The sequence below is a fragment of the Trichoderma ghanense genome, assembly GCF_004382785.1.
Source record: "Trichoderma ghanense strain CCMA-1212 chromosome Unknown scaffold_19, whole genome shotgun sequence".
Lineage (NCBI taxonomy): Eukaryota > Fungi > Ascomycota > Sordariomycetes > Hypocreales > Hypocreaceae > Trichoderma > Trichoderma ghanense.
In genome coordinates this window covers 209,714-229,439 of record NW_027395682.1, presented here as the reverse complement: position 1 = coordinate 229,439, position 19,726 = coordinate 209,714, and the positions used below count along the sequence as shown (strand labels likewise).

General features: G+C 52.6%; 7 protein-coding genes across 7 annotated transcripts; 3 read left to right on the top strand and 4 right to left on the bottom strand.

Moving 5' to 3' along the window:
• Nucleotides 1–146: 146 nt before the first annotated feature.
• On the bottom strand, nt 147–5,212 carry CCMA1212_009878 (uncharacterized protein; the record flags this gene model as incomplete). Its single annotated transcript, XM_073706942.1, has 6 exons — nt 147–2,054; nt 2,137–3,143; nt 3,211–4,335; nt 4,402–4,600; nt 4,676–5,044; nt 5,204–5,212. 6 exons carry the CDS (start codon nt 5,210–5,212, stop codon nt 147–149), a joined length of 4,617 nt encoding a protein of 1,538 aa, XP_073554582.1.
• A 1,606-nt stretch (nt 5,213–6,818) lies between these two features.
• CCMA1212_009877 (Short chain dehydrogenase gsfE) lies at nt 6,819–8,208 on the bottom strand (the record flags this gene model as incomplete). The annotated part of the gene is made up of 4 exons (XM_073706941.1): nt 6,819–7,412; nt 7,473–7,652; nt 7,711–7,856; nt 7,920–8,208. The coding sequence occupies 4 exons, from the start codon at nt 8,206–8,208 to the stop codon at nt 6,819–6,821; spliced, it is 1,209 nt and encodes a 402-aa protein (XP_073554579.1).
• Nucleotides 8,209–9,267: 1,059 nt separating this feature from the next.
• CCMA1212_009876 (uncharacterized protein) lies at nt 9,268–9,615 on the bottom strand (the record flags this gene model as incomplete). The annotated part of the gene is made up of 1 exon (XM_073706940.1): nt 9,268–9,615. A coding segment is annotated over one exon (348 nt), but the record flags the coding sequence as incomplete, so codon positions are not given.
• Nucleotides 9,616–9,751: 136 nt separating this feature from the next.
• On the bottom strand, nt 9,752–11,691 carry CCMA1212_009875 (uncharacterized protein; the record flags this gene model as incomplete). The annotated part of the gene is made up of 6 exons (XM_073706939.1): nt 9,752–10,102; nt 10,160–10,307; nt 10,367–11,097; nt 11,149–11,276; nt 11,346–11,425; nt 11,492–11,691. 6 exons carry the CDS (start codon nt 11,689–11,691, stop codon nt 9,752–9,754), a joined length of 1,638 nt encoding a protein of 545 aa, XP_073554581.1.
• A 1,322-nt stretch (nt 11,692–13,013) lies between these two features.
• Nucleotides 13,014–14,511, top strand: CCMA1212_009874 (Uracil catabolism protein 4; the record flags this gene model as incomplete). Its single annotated transcript, XM_073706938.1, has 3 exons — nt 13,014–13,181; nt 13,244–13,571; nt 13,643–14,511. The coding sequence occupies 3 exons, from the start codon at nt 13,014–13,016 to the stop codon at nt 14,509–14,511; spliced, it is 1,365 nt and encodes a 454-aa protein (XP_073554580.1).
• A 505-nt stretch (nt 14,512–15,016) lies between these two features.
• Nucleotides 15,017–15,811, top strand: CCMA1212_009873 (putative esterase afoC; the record flags this gene model as incomplete). Its single annotated transcript, XM_073706937.1, has 1 exon — nt 15,017–15,811. One exon carries the CDS (start codon nt 15,017–15,019, stop codon nt 15,809–15,811), a length of 795 nt encoding a protein of 264 aa, XP_073554575.1.
• Nucleotides 15,812–16,423: 612 nt separating this feature from the next.
• On the top strand, nt 16,424–18,180 carry CCMA1212_009872 (uncharacterized protein; the record flags this gene model as incomplete). Its single annotated transcript, XM_073706936.1, has 2 exons — nt 16,424–17,162; nt 17,213–18,180. 2 exons carry the CDS (start codon nt 16,424–16,426, stop codon nt 18,178–18,180), a joined length of 1,707 nt encoding a protein of 568 aa, XP_073554574.1.
• Nucleotides 18,181–19,726: the final 1,546 nt, after the last annotated feature.

Here is a 19,726-nt window from a genome sequence, read left to right as displayed (position 1 = left end):
GCCCGAGGACACAATATGCGTCGAAGCTGGACTTGTATTTGTAGCAAGCTCAGATTCACCAGAAATACTAATGACCGGACTTATTTACATGCCCAACAATGAGGACAGTAGTCGAGTATATTTCATGTCTCATATCTCATCAGTCATCAAGCCCCAGCCCAGTATCGGTCCCAGGCATCTCGGCAGACCTCATTCTGCAAACACTTCAGGAAGTCGTCAAACTTGACAGGCACTTCTCCTTCCAACCTCATGACTCCGTCCTTGATCCCCTGCCATCCCTCCACAGGCAACTTGATGTAACTATGCCTCTTGTCGCAGAAATGCATGACAGTGGGCGATCCCACCTTCTCAGGATCATGTCGAGCCTTATAGCAAAGCTCGCAGACCAGGGTGGTTGAGCATTCTGTACAATAATGAACAACAGAATGCCCCCACCATGCAAATGCAGCCACGGGATTGCAAATGCCGCCGTCACAACTGCACACAACTATCTGGGGTTTGCCTAGATCCCCCTCATCTCTCGGCGATGACCTTTTGCCGCTCCCGATAGTGGCCATAGTCTCGTAGGGTGCCAGCCCTTCAAGAGTCCCAACCCTGCTGATGGCTACTACCCCTTCCGATTCCGTATCTTCAGTATCTTCGTCGCTTTCATCGTCGCTTTCATCACTGGACTGATTTGCCATCTCCAACAGCTCAAGCTCCTCATCTGTGACATGAGTGATCTTGGAGAACATTGCTGATATCACGATTCGTGCATAGCGCTGGATATCTTGTCCATCCGGCACGGCTTTGCTGAGCACCATCAGGGCATGGGCCAGCTTTTCCAAGTTTTGTCCGTCGTTCCAGGACACCTTGTCGGTGAGGCCAGCAAAGCAATCCTCCAGGACGCTTTGGAGTCGTTCCTGAAACTCACTTGCCTGGCCCATCTTCAAACACATTGACGCTAGGACAATGCGACGATAGACCAGGTCTAGGCTCGTATAGATGGGCACCGATAAAGAAAGCGGCCTGTTCATGATGCCTTTGAGTGACTCGAGGGCCTCCAGCTTGACCTTGGGATCTCTCGAGCCCCGGAAAATTTCGTAGAGAACGTCAGACATGACATCAACCAGTCGTTGCATCATTGTCTGTGGCTCCTCGTCCGTAATAGAATATGGGTACCCGCCCGAGGTGCTAGCAAATATTTCATCCAGGGTTTTGCGAGCATTCTCCAAATCTCCCTTCGCTCTAAAATAGGTCACCGCTAACTCAAGACGCAGCGGAGCACCAGAATTGAGCCGGTCGAGGAACCGAATAGCATCCTCATAGGCATCGATCAAAAAGTCGACTTCGCCCTCTCTGATTGCGAGAGAGCGAAGCTTGTCATGCCGTTCATGTCCCTGGTTGCAGTAGTTCCACGCCATCCAAGTAAGCCTGTCAATAGGACTCCAGCTCTTCAGCGTCCGGAAATATCCAGCGTAATCTGCCACCTTTTCAAAAAGCTCGATTTCTCCCTCGAGGGCATCTCCGGAAGTTGTTCCGGTGGGGTCAACTGCTTTTGCCTTGGCATACGCCTCGGCCGCGGCGTCTCGCATCTTGAGATTTCCCTCAAGCTCTGCCTTTGCTAAGAGAGCTGAACGCTTCAGCGAAGTAGTGACGTCGGCTGTCTCCATGTCCTTGACACAGTCCGATATGATTTCCAACGCCCTACCCTTCTTTTGCAGCTTCCACAGGACCTTGGAGTGCAGAATCGACACCTTGAACTTCTCCGTCTGGTCGTTCTTGGAACGACAAAGCTCGAAGGCTACATTGCACATCGAATTCGCCGGCTTATAAAAGCCGTAGTTGAGAAAAATCTCTCCCACCGCTCGGTAAGCCGTTGCATCCATCTCGATGTCGCTAAAGATGCCCGGTAAGCCCAATGAACTCTTTACTTCGCCGAGCTCTTCCATGGCTTGATTCTCGACGTTTTCGTTACTGTCAGGAAGGTTCTCAGAATCCGTAGTTTCCGGCGCTGAAGCTTCATCCGGAAAGTTCCTTTTCGCGCTGTCTACGAGGATATGGTCAAGTCCGGACTACATCGATGGTAAAGTTAACGATTGCGTGATCTGGAACAAGACAGGTTAGGGATAAAAGGCGCCCTGGGTCAAAACTTACAGTGCCTAAAAGTCCATAGATGAGCTTATACGCGGTCAGCGCCTCATCAAGATCAGCCGCAGCATAGAGGCGCCTCACGTATCCCTTCACCATCCCATATCTGCATCTTCGAGGATCGACCGCAACATCAGCCCACCACGCAGCTGCATCCGAGCTCAAGAGAGATGCAATCTCAGGCTCCTTGAGAGATTCCGCCCAGATAGCCACCCTGTCATTCAACACACTCTTGAGGCCCCGAGTATAGGTCATACCGGTGCGACTGAGTGTTTCTGCAAATTCGGTATGGGACAGAGCCATGGCCAGCCCTTCCATGACCTCCGCTTTCTCTTGAATCGTATAGTCCTCCCATACGAGCTGGGAGGAGTGCGAGATCAGGCGATAGGCACAGTACAACCTCAAGCCGTCGTTGATTATGCGTCTCGGTCCTAGAGGCTCTGGCTTGACGAGGTCAACACAAGCCAAAAATATCTGGCGATGTGCCTCCGATGCCTTCAGATGCCATTGGGAGTTGACGTTGGCTGCATCTCTCAAAAATGCCCGCATCGATCTCTCCTTGAATTTGACGGGTAGAGCGCCGTCGTTGTACATCTTATCCTGGTTGTCAGATGCCATTTCCTCCTTCTCAAGATCCTCGATCGAGCCGGTAGAGGTGTCTCTCTGGGCAATTTCTCTCGATTGAGCATCAAAGGCAGGATCTCCGACCTGGAGAAACTTGGAGGCAACTTCGGGGATCTCCTCGAGATCAAAGCTATCATCCTTAGAGAGATAGGCCAGCAGCGATGTTACCTCATCGAGGCTCAGAACACGATATGCAAAGGCAATCCAATGAAGTAGCTTAGAGGCAATTTGCTGGCGAGCAACGGGCATTCGGCGTTGGCATTCGTCTAGCATGATTTCGTATACGCCGCGCAATGTCTCCGGCATTGGACGCGCAAGCACCTGAAGAACAGCTCCCTCGCGGCCCAGTGCGTTGAGCCTTTCTAGAGTGTGCTCAGCATACAGCAAGCCTAGTAGTTTCATAGATCGTTAGATTCTCTTCTTCGTTCAACGGTTGGCCGGCGCTTCTAAACTTACTCGGCGATACTTCTTCCACCTTTTCTGCAATTCTCTGCTGAACATAACGTGAGAACTTCTTCAGGTAGCTCAGGTCGTTGATCCGATGCCACACGAGGGTCTTGAAGTCCTGCAGCTGCTTTTCCTTCGTGACTTCAATGGTGCTAACCTCGAACTTTTCTGTTAGTTGTTGCAGAAGCTCCGGGCGAGTCGTGACGATAATCGCCATTCTGAACTTTTGCTCTCTGGCAAGCCTAACAAACTCGACAAATTCAGAAAAGTCAAACATCTCGTCCAGACCGTCAAAAACGAGGAATAGACGATTGGATGAGTCCTTGCTGAATGCTGGACCGAGTATCTTGAGCAGTAAGTCCCTCCAAACAAAGACGTTGTAGTAAACCTCGTCGCGGACCATCTCCGCGTTGATCCTCTCGCAAAGAGGCACGCTCTGGTCAACCACCTGAGTGATGGCATTGATCAAACCGCTCTTGAACCAGCTAAGGTCCTTATGCTGCTCCCGGTAGTAGAACTGAGTTACACAGGTACGCTGGGTCGTGTCCTCCCTCGCAATGCTGTAGAGTTTGTCGTACACTGACGCCGCAAGATGGCTTTTGCCAGTCCCAGGAAGTCCCGACAAAGCAAGAACCGGCTTCAGGGCAGTGGTGTCTACGTCTTGCTTGATCCATGCCTCCCACTGAGGCTGAGAAAAGACCCAATTGGAAGTGTCCGGGATCAGCGTCTCCTTCAGGACCTTGTACTCGTGTCCCTCTCCCTCAATATCTGGCATTCTGTTTCGAACCTGATTTGCAGAAGCTGGTTTTCCCGCGTCTTGATTGGACGGCTTTCCCTTGTGGTCATGCTTTGCATTCTGTTCTGTGAATGCCTTGAGCAATTTTGCAACGTCGCTGCGGATACTCCCAGTATCTTGACTGATGATGAACATAACCTCCTTCTGTTCCTCCAGCATTTGTGTATGTGCCGTCTGGTTGGTTTGCAGCTCAGCACTCATTTTCTTGAGTTCCTCGCTGTTACCAAGGATGGCAAACTCTGTGGCATTTTGTAGCCGGGCAAGAGTTTTATCCATCTTCTTTCGGGCACCACCCAAGTCGCTGTCTTCACCCTCAATCAAGTTGGTGATCCATTTCTCTGCAAGTCATGTGAGTATCGCAGCACTTTTGGTAAGAAAGTCCAAATGCCCTTCGGGATGCTTACTGAAACGGCCAAGTTCAATGTACTTGTGCGCATAGCCAGTCAATGTCAAAAAGGAGGTAAAGACGTCCATGAGACAGTTCTGGTATGCCTTGTGTGGTGGCAGACGAGTCTCCAAGATGACTACGCGCTGCAGGAAGCTATTCATATCGTCGAAGAAGACGACGACGACGTCATAGTCTGCTGACACTTGCCTACAAGCCTATAGCGAGATACACAAGACGGTCAGTTCGAAGTTTGTACCAGATTCGTAGCCATTTTTAGATAGGGGCAGTACCGAAAGAAGGTATGTTATCGCGGTGCCAATAGCAGCCGCTGGAGGGAATGCAGGAACAGCCGCGCTGATGAGGTGCTGAGCCCCCTTCTCAATATAGTCGATGTTGGCCGCGAAGAGGCTTCGCAGCTTATCCACTTTCTTGCTGCTGTGTCGAAACTTGTGGAATGAGTTCATCTCATTCGTTCCAAAGTCGATCATGGCTTGGACATTGTTGAACTTGGGCTGTAGATCGAACCCCACGATGCCCTTGTATTCCTTGAGAGCCTGCTTCCAGAGTTCGGCAACATCGCGATTATCATTGTCCAGGTCTTCTGGCACAACTTTCTTCTCCCGTTCATTAGTCGCCATAGTGGCAAAGGAGGGCGAAGTCTATCGAATGGAGACTAAAAAAGACACTGACAGAGATAGGATGAGGGGGGTGAGCCTTTCTTCCTAGGGGTTGCCAGAAAGCATCTACTATAAACCAAGATGATAAGAGTCTCGCCGGGGCGTCGTCCCCTCTTGAAGTAATTGAAACTAGCTCTTAACATTGGCCATAGGACTTACGGGTTGTTTGTGAAGCAACTTCTCTCAGCCTCATAGTTAACTCCACAACACAATACAAGCTGCAGTTGAGTGAGCCTATCATGTCCATTGTGCATGCTGCCCAAATGATTACCGGCTGATGATCCAGCGTAGCAACCCCATGCACGCTTAGCGCCTAGGCAACATGCACAATATATTCCTTCAGGCTGTCAGCCTCCGAGGGACATTGTATCATTTTGGACCAGCCAGTGAGCTATATCGAAGAGATCTGAATGTAAGGCAAGGCAACAGCTCATGCTTCTTTGAAGAGAGAGTTACCCATTGCTCAGAGCATCCCGAACTTGATAGCCCCGAGAGAACTAAGAAGCTGTTACGGATATGTGTATTCTCAAGCTCCTAATGCTCGCCGATCTGAAATGGCAGACTAATAGTCATCACAAACCCCGCAGTAAACAGATTATTAAACAAGGCGTTATCACCCCAAATGCACAAGACGCCGTCCTCTGCGACTTGCTGTCGACTGCTATTTTTACATCCCATACTGAGCTATCATTGAGTCGACAGACACTCCAAGACGGAGATGCCGAAGCGGAGTCACACAATATAGTGTTTGTGAGATGAAGACGATCCCAAAAGCGGTTCGAAGATTCGGTGCCGCAAATTGTCCACCAGTTGGTTGATTTGTATGGGAGGGCAGCACTAAACAAACATTGTATTCTGATGGATCAAATGTGGCGCAATCCCAGGCGCAGCCTCCGATGCAACGTTCAAGGAAGACGCGGGCAGACCCAGCTTGGCAAGTGACTTGTCAATCTTAAGTGAGGCTCATTGCCAAACCAGAGTTGTCAACTGGTTGAGGAGGCTGGGAGGGTGACACTGATGCATGAGGGTGAAGCTACAGCTAGGATCGATTTTAGTTCTTACGCTCTAGAACCTGATCCCTGCTTCAGTCCTTCTGCATGAGAATGTCGCGAGACAATCGTTCGTAATCGCCAGCCACGTCGGCTATTCTCGCGATAGTCTCACATCGGTTCAACCAAGCCGTAATCAGGTCTAGTGATTACGTCTGGCTTCAACCATATATCCCTCTATTAAAGAAAAAAATTTCCCCCTGTGGTGGCTTGAGTCGCTGCAACCTTTCACAATCAATGGCACTTTTCTTTGTCGTCACCTTACGGGTTTCCTTCACAACAAGAAGAATCACTACACAAATCCCAAGCCAAAGAAACGTGATGCCCTAGGTAGCCGTATCAAAACTTATGTACATCCAGACTTTGGGGGGAACAATATATTGTTGGTGCATTATCATCACGATCACAAATATTCCTTCCATACCTGCCTCACGCTCATGTGTACATGTGCCCATTTGTCAGTATATCACATCACCTGATCGCCTGTCGGAGCGGTCGCCTTAGCCATTCTATGTGTGACCGATGTTCCCGATAGAGATGAACCAGGCCTAATTTTCTATAGCACAACAGCAACTGGTCGAAGGTGGAAGCGGGCTAGATAAGCCCTGATGGGTAAGCCGATGGATATTGAAGAGACCAGCTGAGCAGTGCAAGGATAACAATGCAAAGGCAAACTGTGTAGTCGATTATACTGCTGAATGCAAAGACTAAGGAATGATTTTGGCAGCCCTCATCAAGGCAAAGGCCTCTTCGTAATTCTTCAGCACGTCCGAGCGACTCTCAAACCCTGCAGCCCTTGCCTTGGTCAAGTCATACTGCCGGTCGAACACGGGCAACGACGTGAGCACGTCCATAAACTCCCAGCTCGTCCTCTGAACGATACCCGGCATCAAGCCATGACGGCTCTCGAAGGTCTCCCATTCGTCGCGATGCTGCGCCATGTACGCCGCCACACTGAAGCCGGAGGATTCCTCAGGGGAAACGCCTGAGAGGCCAAACATGCCGCAAATCGACGCCCATTTCTCAGCCCAGTTGTTTCCTGCAGTGACCGGAGAATCTCCCACGTTATAAACCTCCCCATTTGGTGCTCCCTTCAGGCCTGAAGCAAAGATGTGTGCTCTAGCCAATGTTGTCTGTCCAATCTCGGTATAATGGCTGTTGTACGCAGCTAGGGGGCCAGGGTATGGAATAGTAGTCTTCTCTCCGGAAGGGTCTGTGTGACGATAAGCATAGAAGCTAAGGAAAATGCCGAGGGCCTGAACATAGTTCATTGCGTTGCCGCCACCGGGTACGAACCCGATCTATAGTATATTGATCAGTCAAACGCCATTATCATCGATTCCAGCCGGGGAGGTTCTTACCACTAAATCCGGGCGAATCTCAGCGAAACGCCAGGTCTTCTCAGCGGACAGCCGCTCGAGCGCATCGTATTGAGCATAATAGAAGACTTGGTCTTGGTATGGCTGTGGAATACGCGGGTCTGTTTCCTTGGCCGGGACTTTTGGAAATCCTAGCTGTGGAACATGCACAAACCCATACGACTATGTCAAAAGAAATCAGTATGGAGGAGCCAACCCATTGGTAATGAGTGTGAATCACCTTGCCGCCTGTTTGCAGAGTCCAGAACCGCAGATTTGGACTGACTCGCTCGACTGCTTGGACAGCTGTTTCAAGTATGCGGACGTTGACCTCTTTGAGAATATCAAAGCCTGCAAAATCCGAAGCTCCTGGGGGTTGAATATATGCTGTGAAAGAGTCAGCCTCCGCCTTCCTCCGGGAATGTATGACAGGAAGTTTTCGAACCGTACCAGCAAAATATACGTCAGTGACATCTTGAATGCCGTCAATGCCTGCCAGCTTCGCCACGACATCGTCCACGCTCGCGGTGAGGTCTACTCCGTGAGCAAGCGTGAGGCGGCTATCATTTGGCAGGAGTGACTTCGCTCGATCCAGTGGTCGCTTTGTTAGCCCAATGACGCGGGTGAATGTTGTAGCTGTTGGATATGTGAGGGCTTCCCGCACAATGGCCCAGCCGGTGATGCCGGAAGCTCCAAACACCAAAGCGGTGCGGTTTGCGATGGCAGAGGTGGGAGACATGATATCTGTCGGTGTTGGTTCTGAGATGGGTGTTGAGTAGAGTGTTTGTCTATGGCTTGATGCTAGTCCTTGAAGAGCCTGAGTTCATCATATATATAATTTTCTCGATCAGGCAACGCATCCATCGAACCATATCCCTATCATCAATCTACATCCCATCTAGATTTACTTGCAAACGGACAGTCAGGTTTGTCCGCATGTCCACTCGAGCGGACTTTGCACAATAGTCTCGAATGAAGTTGGGGGTTTCCCCAGTCACGTCGAAGACGCTCAGTTCCGATCGAAGTCTCTCCGGATCACGACACAAAGCCATCTCTTTTGGCGAGAACGAATCCAGCGGAGCGAAAGCGAGCCCCGAAGCCGCAGAGTCCTTGAAGCCCGCAGAGTTCAAACCCCGGCGTTTTTATTCTTACCCCTGGCGCGTGAACCAAATGGCGCAATTCAGGGCCTCAGCTGATCGAGCCAGCATCAGGACATCGTCCTACCGTGTTTTTTTCTCCGTCGCTCCGCTAGTATTAAGCTTGAAAGCGATGAGGAGTTGCAAGGTCCGCTCGCAATACTCCGCACCCTGGGTGTCTGGATATAGCGGCTCACCTCTCTTCTAGACTGGATCGCTGCGGGCGGCGAATTGCCTGATTTGTCCTGTGCCTTCTATATACTAGGTGCCTTACCTAGCTGCTTGCCTCCTTAGGGCTGCTATGATGAAGGAACAGGGTGAAACGCAGCTGCTCTTGGACCCGAACTATCAGCCTATCTACGACTGTATCGAGCATGCGTCTGTGATAGATATAAGTCAATCCATCTCGGCATTTGAAAGACCTCACCAATGAATGCTGCTGCACATTACACAGGTACCTACCTACCGTACAGTACCTTAGGTGCAGATCGCGGAATTTTCTTCCGCCCTGGAAGCGGTTTTCAGTCTTACGTAACCCATATCCTGCCTCTCGCAGACGGAAGGCGTCGGCCCGAGATGCCAAGGCCCGCCGAGCCAGAGCACAGGTATAAAACTTCGTCTCGCGGCCGAGCTTTTCAAATTTTCTTTTCTTCTTTTCTTCTTTACGTCGACAATACTTCAGTATGTGCACCCCTAACTGCTCGCCTTCCACCGCAAATGACAGCCTCGCTAACACACTGGTCAACAGGAGAATCATTTCTATAGTATTCGTCTCTCGCTTTGGTTCCCAAAAGAGCCATCGAATCCACCCTGGTTGATGATTGCATATCCTCGGCATCCAAGAGTGAATACTCTTTGGTCCTCTCGCACCATCCGCAAGGATGGCGGCAAAACCTTGTGCTTTGCTGTATGGAGAGTTGTTTTTTTCTTGATGATCTCGACCCTGTCGACGGCTGCCTTCGGGCCCGTTGATGGGGTGGATGTCGATGGACGTCTGACAGGCTGCTTTCCGTTTCTTTTCATTACATTTTCGAGGCTTGCCTTGGATGTGAAGAAGAACTTGACTCCATTGGTGAATGTTTCACATCTCGCCTGCCAGGTACACATTCCGGATGAATCTTGACTGTTGGGACTTCAAGCGCTGCGCTACTCTCGTCTAAGCTTGGCCTCCCGCCAATAGCTCTCGCGTTTGAGGTCGCGAAGCCGTTTGCCGAACCAGATGACTGGCAAAAAGGTCGAGCAGATGGCCAGAGCAACGAAAGCCACGCTGATGAAGCAGTTCTGCAGTCCCAGGCCGTCCAGCCAAGGCGTGATGCCGTAGTTGACGGCAAAGCTCATCGTGTTGCGAATAATGATGCACGATGCCAGGCCATCTGCCGATACCTCTCGATACGAGTCAACGAGATATGCAATCGACAACGTGATGCCCGCTGTGTTGCAGGCCGCAAGGACGCACATGGCCACAATGAGGCCGAACCAATGGACATGCTGAGCGGCCTTGTTCTCAAGTCAGCGCGGTTTCATTGTTTGAACGACCAGAAATTGGGTGCTTACTCCGACACCCCAGAGGATCTGGCAAGCCGGCACCAGTATTGTCGTCAATGCAAACAACCAAAGGCGCTGCTCGGGCTCGAATATGCCGCGATTGCGCCGCGCAAGTTTGATGATGAACCAGTCGGAGATGACGCCGCTGTAAGCAGATCTGTGAAATAGACGGCGTCAGTTCACGCTTGTCTGTTTGAAGGGAGTGCTATCTCCTACCCGAGAATAACGCCCACGACACAAGCAAGGTAGCTTAGGCCGACGATGCTGGGCCTAAAGTTGTACGGAGCACCGCCAAGAACGATGGACGAGGTTGCGTTTAGTATGTTGAACCAGATGAGATACGTGCCGTATGAGAAGCCCGAGTAAAAGACTACAGGCCACGCGATCAACCTGAGGATCTGCCAGGCGCGTCTGTGCATCTGAAATGGCCGCGACTTGTCAAGCAAAGAAAGCTTCTGCCAATAGCTCGTTTCTTTGCCTTGAAGCATAGCACTGTTGCTGTCATCTGCGAAGACATCTGCTGCTCCGTGGCTCTCATTACCGGCAGCTGCCCCTGTTGACGAAGATGATGTCGTCTTCTCACTTGTACCGTCATGAGCTTCAGCAACTCGAATGATTCCGACCAACGGGCGATCGTAATTTGTCTCCTCGAGAAAAAAGAAGAGAAATACAAAGCAGGCGCCGCCGAATATTGCCATGAAGTAAAAGGGCCACTTGTAACCCATGCCGTCATTGATGAAGCCGCAGATGACAGGCGCAAAGTAATTCGAAGTCGCCAAAATCCAAGCATACCATCCCATGTAGGTACCTCGCTCATGAGCAAAATAAATGTCAGTGATGGATGTTTCTGGCAGGGCTTCGATTGGCGCGGCAACGAAGCCGGCAACGACGTTGCGAGCAATCCATTGGCCTTGACCTTTGGCGAAGGGGCTCCAGACGGAGACAGCCTATTAAGATGATCAGCATAGATGGAAGGACGTTGAGCTTCTGCCACTTACCACGATGCCAAGCATGGAGAGCAAGTATGTCAGCCGTTTGCCGTACTGGAGAGCAAATGGCTGCCAGAAGAGCAGGCCCCAGCCGCATAACAAGAACATGTAGCCCGTTCCTTCGTTGAGATCGCCAACTGCGCTCGAGAAAAGTTGTTAGCAAACCATTGGGCGTTCGCACGAGCACCTTCGGTCTGGTATCCTACCGCTAACGTCTAGAGCTGTGGACAGCGGCACCAATAATGAATACACAACGGATAAGGCCATGCCATTGAACAGTGTATAGCTGTAGCACAACAAATTACGGATCAGTTAGCAGGCTCAATCACCAGCTCAGGATGGTCAAACTCACGCAATCAGGCAGATGAGATGCTGACGCTTTCGCCGTGGCGACCAGTTCAATGGGTCATTTACATCCGTTGACGGTGTCGGGACGAGTATAATGTCGTCTCGGCCCGCGGCATGGCGTGTTTGCGTGTTGTGGCCGACGTCAACGAGGAGGGCTGTTCCGGGAACCTGAGACTCGTCGACTTGGGTGAGTTGGCGCTGCATGGTGGCTGGTGATGCAATTCACTGAAAGCTGTCCGTTCATCAAGGCCGGGGCGTGCAGGATGAAGAAGCGAAAGTAAAAGTAGACTCAGGTGGTTGTGCAGAGGGACGAGGTTTGCGACGCATTTTCATCCCAGCCATGTCTTGCCGGCTTGTACGATAGGCATCCGTCTGAGACATTCGAACCGGATTCGGATCGGCGTTACCTCGACGTCACAAGACCGAAACTGAATGCTCTGCTAAGGCAAAATGAGCAGTTGGATACAAGCGAGTTGTTCGCCGACGTGCCGATCTCGTTCCCTGAAAAAATCCTACGTCGGTGAACTGTGGGCCAGGCATCGATAAGTAAACTCGCATCGTCAGGTTTGGTGATAGTCTTTGCTCCCTGCATCGTGCCTTATCATCTACATACGGAGTGGTAACGAGAGTATCCATGGCGATACGTGCAAAGGAGAGATAAGAAATGAAGACACTGGAGTAACCAGACATGGAGTTTATGTCTCCACTACCTGCCCGATATGCTTCTCGGTTTTCATGGATGGCTCTTATCTCACAACTCTGGCGAGCAGACACGGAGTGTCAGGAATCTCCTGTCTGGACTATCAATACATGGCCTTTGCTCCTTTGGAAAGACAATTCTCTATGACTTTAGTATTTCCCCTCGGGACTGTCATTCCGCAGCATTATCAAATTTCGAATCTGGTGCCATTCACGGGTGCAGAATAACCTGTAGCTGTGACTGTCTCTGATAACACAGACTCTGCTTGCTCTGCAGCATCTCTAGTTATCAGCAACTCTATTTCGTTAAACACATATTCATCTTACATTACTTCGATTAGTCGCTACTGCCATGGCCTGATAACAGGCAGGTTCTTGCCATTCCGTTCGGACGCTTTCCTCACGTTCAGGTGCTCTTACTCAGGTATACAAGTATCTTCGCCCCGCGTTCTGTGCTCACAGCTGATTTTCCTTGCAGGTCAAAAAGCTAGGGACATATGATATCTCCTACAAATCTCTACAGCGCGCCCGTGACACATCTCCATTTAGCTGTATCCATGTGAATCGCATCTTACTCTCGCCCTCTCACCAAGAAACAGCTCAATCTCACCGGCACCGTCCGGTGTATCTCGGCAAGCTCCGGCGCTCCGTCTGTGGGGGATCGCGATAAGGCGGGGCATCTGGGGGCCGTTGGGTCGGAATTGGGAGCATGTCATCATCCTGTGTCTCGTGCCGTCCTTGATCTGAGAACATACATCTTCATCAAAGCAATTGCTTCACCCCTAGCAGATTCTTCAGTTGTTCAAGGCGTTCAGATTCACGCAACAATGGCGGCCACGCTTGAGTCCGACATTCAGTACCTCAAGAGCCTTCGGGCCGTCCGAGAGCGCTCGCGGATCGTGCTTGAAGCGGCCCGAAACGGGGGCCTCAACAACTTTGAGCTTGACGAATCGCGGATGAAAGAGACGGCCGAGTTTGTTGCCGGCGTGATTTCGGTGAGTGTGACTATTTTACCGGGACCTTTCAGCTTGTTTGTTCACACGCGCGTGAATGACAGCGAGACTTTGGCCCCGACCGATATGCAGAGATTCCGCCCCATGGACGATGGGAGCATTTCAGCATCGGCGGCATTCCGCGGCTGGAGAACCTGGTGCAGAAGTGGCAAGACAGCGAGGTGCCCGATGTGGAAATCACCCGTCGCCTGATTGACCTCTTCTTCGTGTCTGTGCTGCTCGACGCTGGCGCGGGCGACACCTGGGCGTTCCGCGAGCCTGGAGGCGACAAGGCGTATGGGCGCAGTGAAGGCATCGCGGTGGCCTCGCTGTACATGTTCAACGACGGGGCGTTTAGTTCATCTACGGTTGGCATCAAGGCCACAGTGGATGGTGAATATTCCTCATCATCCAACCTTCTTCTCTGCATTCTTGCTAGACAGCTGACGGGACTGGTTACGCAGGACATGCCCTCAGCAGACTGACCGAAGATGCGTTTATTCACCACTTCCAGGTCGGCCCGCAGAATCCCATCGTCGGTGCTGCATCAAGAATCGAACTGCTCAATAACTTTGGGAAATCCCTGCTCTCGCTTCCAGAAATCTTTGGCGCAAATGGCCGACCAGGGCTGCTTGTTGGCAAGTCTTATTGCTGTCTTTGTGCGGATTCATACCTGAGCTCTGCTAATACATCACCTCCAGACCACTTGCTCGCTATCAGCAAGGACAATGACCTAGATTACGAAGCCCTCTGGGATATCCTGCAGAAGCTTCTTCTCCCTGCGTGGCCGTCAAACCGCCCGCGAATCAACGGCCAACCCATTGGGGACGCATGGCCTCTTCGCGTGTTACAGGAGAGATCCGGCGACAGCGAGAATCCAACGGCAGGAATCCATCCGTTCCACAAGCTTACCCAATGGCTTGGGTATTCCCTCACCGTGCCATTTATGAAGGTCCTTCAGCGAAAATGGGTCAACATCGACAAGGGAACGGGTTTGCCCGAGTATCGCAACGGAGGCCTTTTCGTCGACATGGGCGTCTTGAAGCTGAAGCCAGAGGTCCTCGCCAAGGGACTCGAGGCCTCGGGTCAGGCGCTGCCGCTCTTCTCGTCGACCGGAGACGTGATTGTGGAATGGCGGGCAATGACGGTCGCTCTCCTGGATGAGCTGCATAAGCATATAAATGACATCTTGGCGCCGCAGGGAGTTTCTCTCTCGTTGCCGCAGCTGCTGGAGGCTGGATCGTGGAAGAGCGGCAGAGAGCTGGCGGCCAAGCATCGGCCGGAGACTCGGTCGAGCCCGATATTGATTGACGGCGATGGGACTCTGTTCTAGACGAGCCTTGCTTAGATATGAGAGCGCATGCCCGTATTCATGGTCACTGATGCTGGTGTGATGCACTTGACTATGCTCCGATTGCCTCCTACAAATCTTTTCAGTAAATCACTTTTCTCTCCTCTACAAGGTCTTGCCCCCTCCCTATTGATGACTTGCATGACTTGTGTCACCCGGCGGCCTGAGCTCTGAAGGTGTCAGTCATACCCCGTTTATGCCTCAAGAAGCAATAGATACTCCGTACTCCGTAGGTATGACCAGCATGATAAGAGAGACGAACTGACATGGCCTAGCAACGGAAATCGAACCCTGGATGTGCGGGGTTCCATCGTCGTGCATCGCATTATGATTCGATGCGAGGTGACCGAAATGTAAGGCATGTGCATCAAGACGTGTCGGCAGAGAATATTTAACACGGCAAAATCCTCCAAGCAACAAAGTTGACTCCGTCACCAGCAAAGGCACATAACACAGTCATTCGTTGGCAAAGACGAACAGGGTCACAATGAGCCAAGACCTTGCCCTCCCCCGGATTCTCTGCCTCCACGGCGCCGGTGTCAACGGTCAGATCTTCCGCATCCAATGCCGCGCCATCATGGCCCGGCTCAAGGACAAGTTTCGCTTCGTCTTCGCCGAGGGCCCGCTGGAGGACGAGGCGCACGAGGCCGTCGTGACCGTCTTTGCAGAGCTCGCGCCGTTCAAGCGCTGGCTCGCTTACAGGGACAAGCACGAGCCCATGGACCCGACGGAGGCCGCCAAGGGAGTCGTGAGGCAGATCCGCGACGCGATGGACAAGGACGAGGGCGCGGGGGAGTGGGCAGGGCTGCTGGGGTTTTCGCAGGGCGGCGTCATCTCGGCGAGCCTTCTCTGGGCGCAGGACCACATCGAGGACGAAGCCAAGAGGCCGCTGCCCGACGTCAAGTTCCGTTTCGCCGTCATCATGGCCGCTCCTGGGCCCGTCGTGCACATTGACCGCACCGGCACGCTGCCCACGCCGCGGCATCTGGCCAGTGCGGGCGATGTCATGCTCCGGTTCACGGACTGGCCGCAGGAGGACCAGGAGGACGAGACGCATCTGGTGCTGACGCCAACGCTGCACGTCCACGGGCTGCAGGATGCGGCGCTGGAGAATCACCGGAAGCTTTACAAGTACAGCAAGAAGGGCACGTCGACGCTGCTGGAGTGGAATGGAGGACACAGGCTGCCAATCAGGACGGATGACGTGGAGAAGCTGGTCAACAGGGTGCTGCAATTGGCGGAGCGGACGGGCATGGAGTTTTACTACGACGATGACTGGTGATTCTCGACATTGGAGATTGGCTGTGTGAAGGGAGGGTGAGTCGATAGACATACATGGACGGATGGCGCATTGGACTGAATGGAATAGAAAGGGAGGAAGCGTTCGAGTACATGGCCACACCAAGCTTTTGATGCTGGGCATGAAGACAATGGATTTCTTTAGATGAGGAAGAAAAAGATAGATAAATCAAGTGAATTTTTGTTCTCTTGTTCTCGGGACCCAGATGAGGCTTGACTTGAACAAATCCATGCATTCTGCACAATCCGTCCTTGTCCCCCCTGACATGCGGCATGCATCATGCAGGCAAGCCTCTTCTGCAGCCACCCAGCTACATACCTAGCTTCCCAGATGCCCCGAGTCACAAGATAAGATGCCATCAACAGCAATTCACAGCTATACTGGCAAGAAATGACCATCGGCATTCCAAAAGGCGGCCATCATGATGGCCAAACCAGTGCGTCGAATCACCAGCTTAGTCATCCAGGATTCCCCGCTGAAGCTCGCATCATGACGCTCTCGTCTCCATCTCCCCGCAATCAGTCAACAGCAACTCGACACTTCACGATCAGCTTCTCTCTGCCTTGAAATATCCCGTCCACGGCTTGAATAGCAATGTCGAGCTCCAAGAACCAGCAGAGCCAAGCTCCGGGAGAGCCATGTTTCCCTCCGCCGCCTCCCGGTCCTCCTCCTGTTTCTACTCAGCAGCAGCAGCAGCAGCAGCAGCAGCCATATCCCCAATTCCCTCCACCTCCACAACAGCCTGAATCGCAGTCGCACCAAGCTCAGGATCCGAACCACCAGGCCGTGAATCAGCAGCAGCAACAGCAACAGCACGAACAGGCGCAGCCTCAGCAGAGCAGCCAGCAACAGCACTTCCCGCCTCCTCCTCCCGGCCCCCCTCCGCACCAGCAACAGCAACCACAGTATCAGCCTCATTATCAGCCGCCGCCGCAGCAGCAACAGCCTGCCCAATCTCAGCCGCCTCATCAAGCCTCAAACTATGCTATTCCCGCATACGATCCGGCGAATCCCGTCTTTGCGCCGCCGCCCTCAAACACCCTCAATGAACCTGCGAGTCCCTCGGCGTATCAGCAGCCTTCAGTAGAAGGCCAGCAACAACAATACCAACAGCAGCAGCACCAGCAAGCGCCTCCGTCTCCGCAGCACCAAACAGCTGGCGAACAGCAGGGACATCACAAGCTTGGCTGGGGCGAGCGTCTCTCTGCCCTGGGCATGAAGGCCGCGGCGCCCATCAACAGCATCGCGCACAAGCTGGGCAGCCAAAGCTTTCTCCCCGAGACGCTGGACAAGGAGTGCGAAAAGGCCGCGACGATACTCAAGGCATTCTGCAGTAAGTGATAGCCGATGTGATATTCTGCCAAGTGGCTGACTCTCCACCAGAAAAGGGAGTCTATGCCGACCCTGCGGCCACTTCGGTGCCCACCTCGACCGATCCCAACGCAGTCGAGTCGACCGACAGAGTCATTGACCCGACAAAGGAGAAGCCCAAGAATCGCGTCATCGTCACAATTCCCCCCAAGGTCATCTCCAAAGCTGTTGGCCTTGCCATCTTCACCACGCTTCGCGCCGGTTTCCAGGTATCTGGCGCTACAGGGTCGGGAATTCTAATTGCGCGTCTCCCAGATGGCTCCTGGAGTCCTCCTTCTGGCATCCAACTACACTCCGTCGGCGGCGGCTTCCAGATTGGCCTCGATATCTACGACTGCGTCTGTGTCATCAACAGCAAGGACGCTTTGGCGGCCTTCACCAACACGCGCGTCAGTCTGGGCAGCGATTTGGCCGTCGTGGCTGGCCCGTATGGTGCTGGTGCCGCCGTTGAGTTTGGTGCATCCCTGGAGTCCAAGGGCAAGCAAGGACACCAAGAAGGGTCCGAGACTCAACAGCAGCAAGCACAGCAGAGCCTCCAGCCGGCAGACAACAGCAATAAAAGCCACAGGCGGAGTCTCAGCGCCAGCGCAACCAAGCCTGTCTTCTCCTATGTGAAGTCGAGAGGCTTCTATGCTGGCATCCGGATCGATGGCACAGTGGTTGCCGAGCGCAAAGAAGCAAACGCTGCCTTTTACGGTCAGGCCGTCACCGTAGACCAGATCCTCAAGGGCCAAGTGCCGCCCCAAGGACCTCCCGGAATGTGGCCGGCTGGAGCTCAAACACTGTACACCGTTCTCAAGGGGGCCGAGGCCGGTGCTCTGCAAGCATCCTCCGGTAACAGCAGTCCAGGGCATCACCAACAACAAACCGCCCAAGGCTACGACTACCTTCAGTCAGGCCAAAGTCAACAGCAGACGTCCCCTCCCTCATATGCAAACAGTGGGCCCCGGCCAATTGATGGCGACATCAAGTATGCTTGAAGAAGCATGATCATAACGAACGAACGAACACGAGTAATGATTCAATGACGACAAATACAAGCTTGAATAGTATATTCTAATTCCCATGGCCTTGACTGAGCTACCTTATCCAGTTCGCAACGTGGTGACTTACTGATCTGTAGACGTCTTATGTACGTTCATCCATGTAACGGTAAGAGGCTGTGCGCCACGGCGTCCCTCGAGGCTTTCTCTGCCGTCCATGGCAGAGCCATCATTGGCCTGTGACTCTTCATCGTTGACCAACCATCCCATCAACTCGCTTGGTTTGGTGGGTAAGACACAGAAAACTTTGTTTGCCCGGTCTCCATTGAGATCTCGTGGTTGCTGCGTTGTGGCATTGTAGGAATGGTACGGCTACTGCAGCTTTGGCCGATGTTGCCTCGCTTTTTGTTGCGTCAACCTCATGGCCGTTTCGTGTCTTGCACGGTGCTGCACAAAATACACAGTCCCGTCTTGTCAAAGCTGTTCTGAGTCAACTGTGTCTCAGCCTGCCCTCGAGAATCCAGGCCCGCACCTCAGCAGATCAGGGCCTTGCCGCTACTAGGATGAACATTCCAGAGATCGTCAGGACATCCCATCCTCGGCTGGAGAACTAGAGAAGTCTAACTGCCAAAATGGCGGCGGCGCCGAATCAGCGCGAACCGGAATCTTCGGGCTGGCGTGGCCGAAGCTGATACAGAGGTTCAAACACGGATGCGGCATCTCCAGTTAGTGAACGGATCAGTCGTGGGTTTCGGGTGAGAGATTCAGCTATTCTAGAGGAAAGAACTACGAGCCGTTGCTGAACCATTCATTGACGCAAAGGGTCAAGTGTAGTCGGACCTAGTCCAAAGTTCAGCCTCTTCACGGAGACTCTCGTGTATGCTGCGTTGAAAGGCAGAGCAACGACCAACGAACAGCTTCATACCGTGTACTTCCGCTCTCTCACATGGCAAGCTTGTTTGCTTCAACGAGTGCCAGCCGAGCTCACCACTTGAACCTTTTTGCTTTCTGACATATATCCTGTGCCCAGTGGCTCATCGTGTGTCGTTAGTGCAACCACCGATTGCAAGTCGCAACTCCCAAGCGGAGCATCTCTGCCAAGTGGATGCCATCCATGTCGTGTTGATACCTCCCTCTCCGCTCCTTTATCACGCTCCAAGCGATGCAAACATCGACCCAAAGATCGGTACCACCAATGAGCGTCCCATCCTCTCTGCCTCTCTGCCGAGAATTCCAAAAGTCCATGAACTCGCCCCGGGCGGGGGGGGGGGGGCAAGCACAAGCTTGAAATCTTGAGGCCGCAGACACAACCAACCCCGGTGCCAAATCGGTCCAAATGCGCCACAGCCGTTTGCAGTCAATGTCAAAGAAGTTGATCCCTGCACCAAGCCCCTCATAGGCGAACCAGTCTCTTTCAGCTAGACAAGACACAGGGACCCGGCCCTCGATAAAGTTTGAGCCACAAAGCGGCTTTCCCCGACTTTATGGTCGGGCTCTGGAGCTGGAGACCAATGCAGGGTACGAGTGCTTTCATTGATCGATT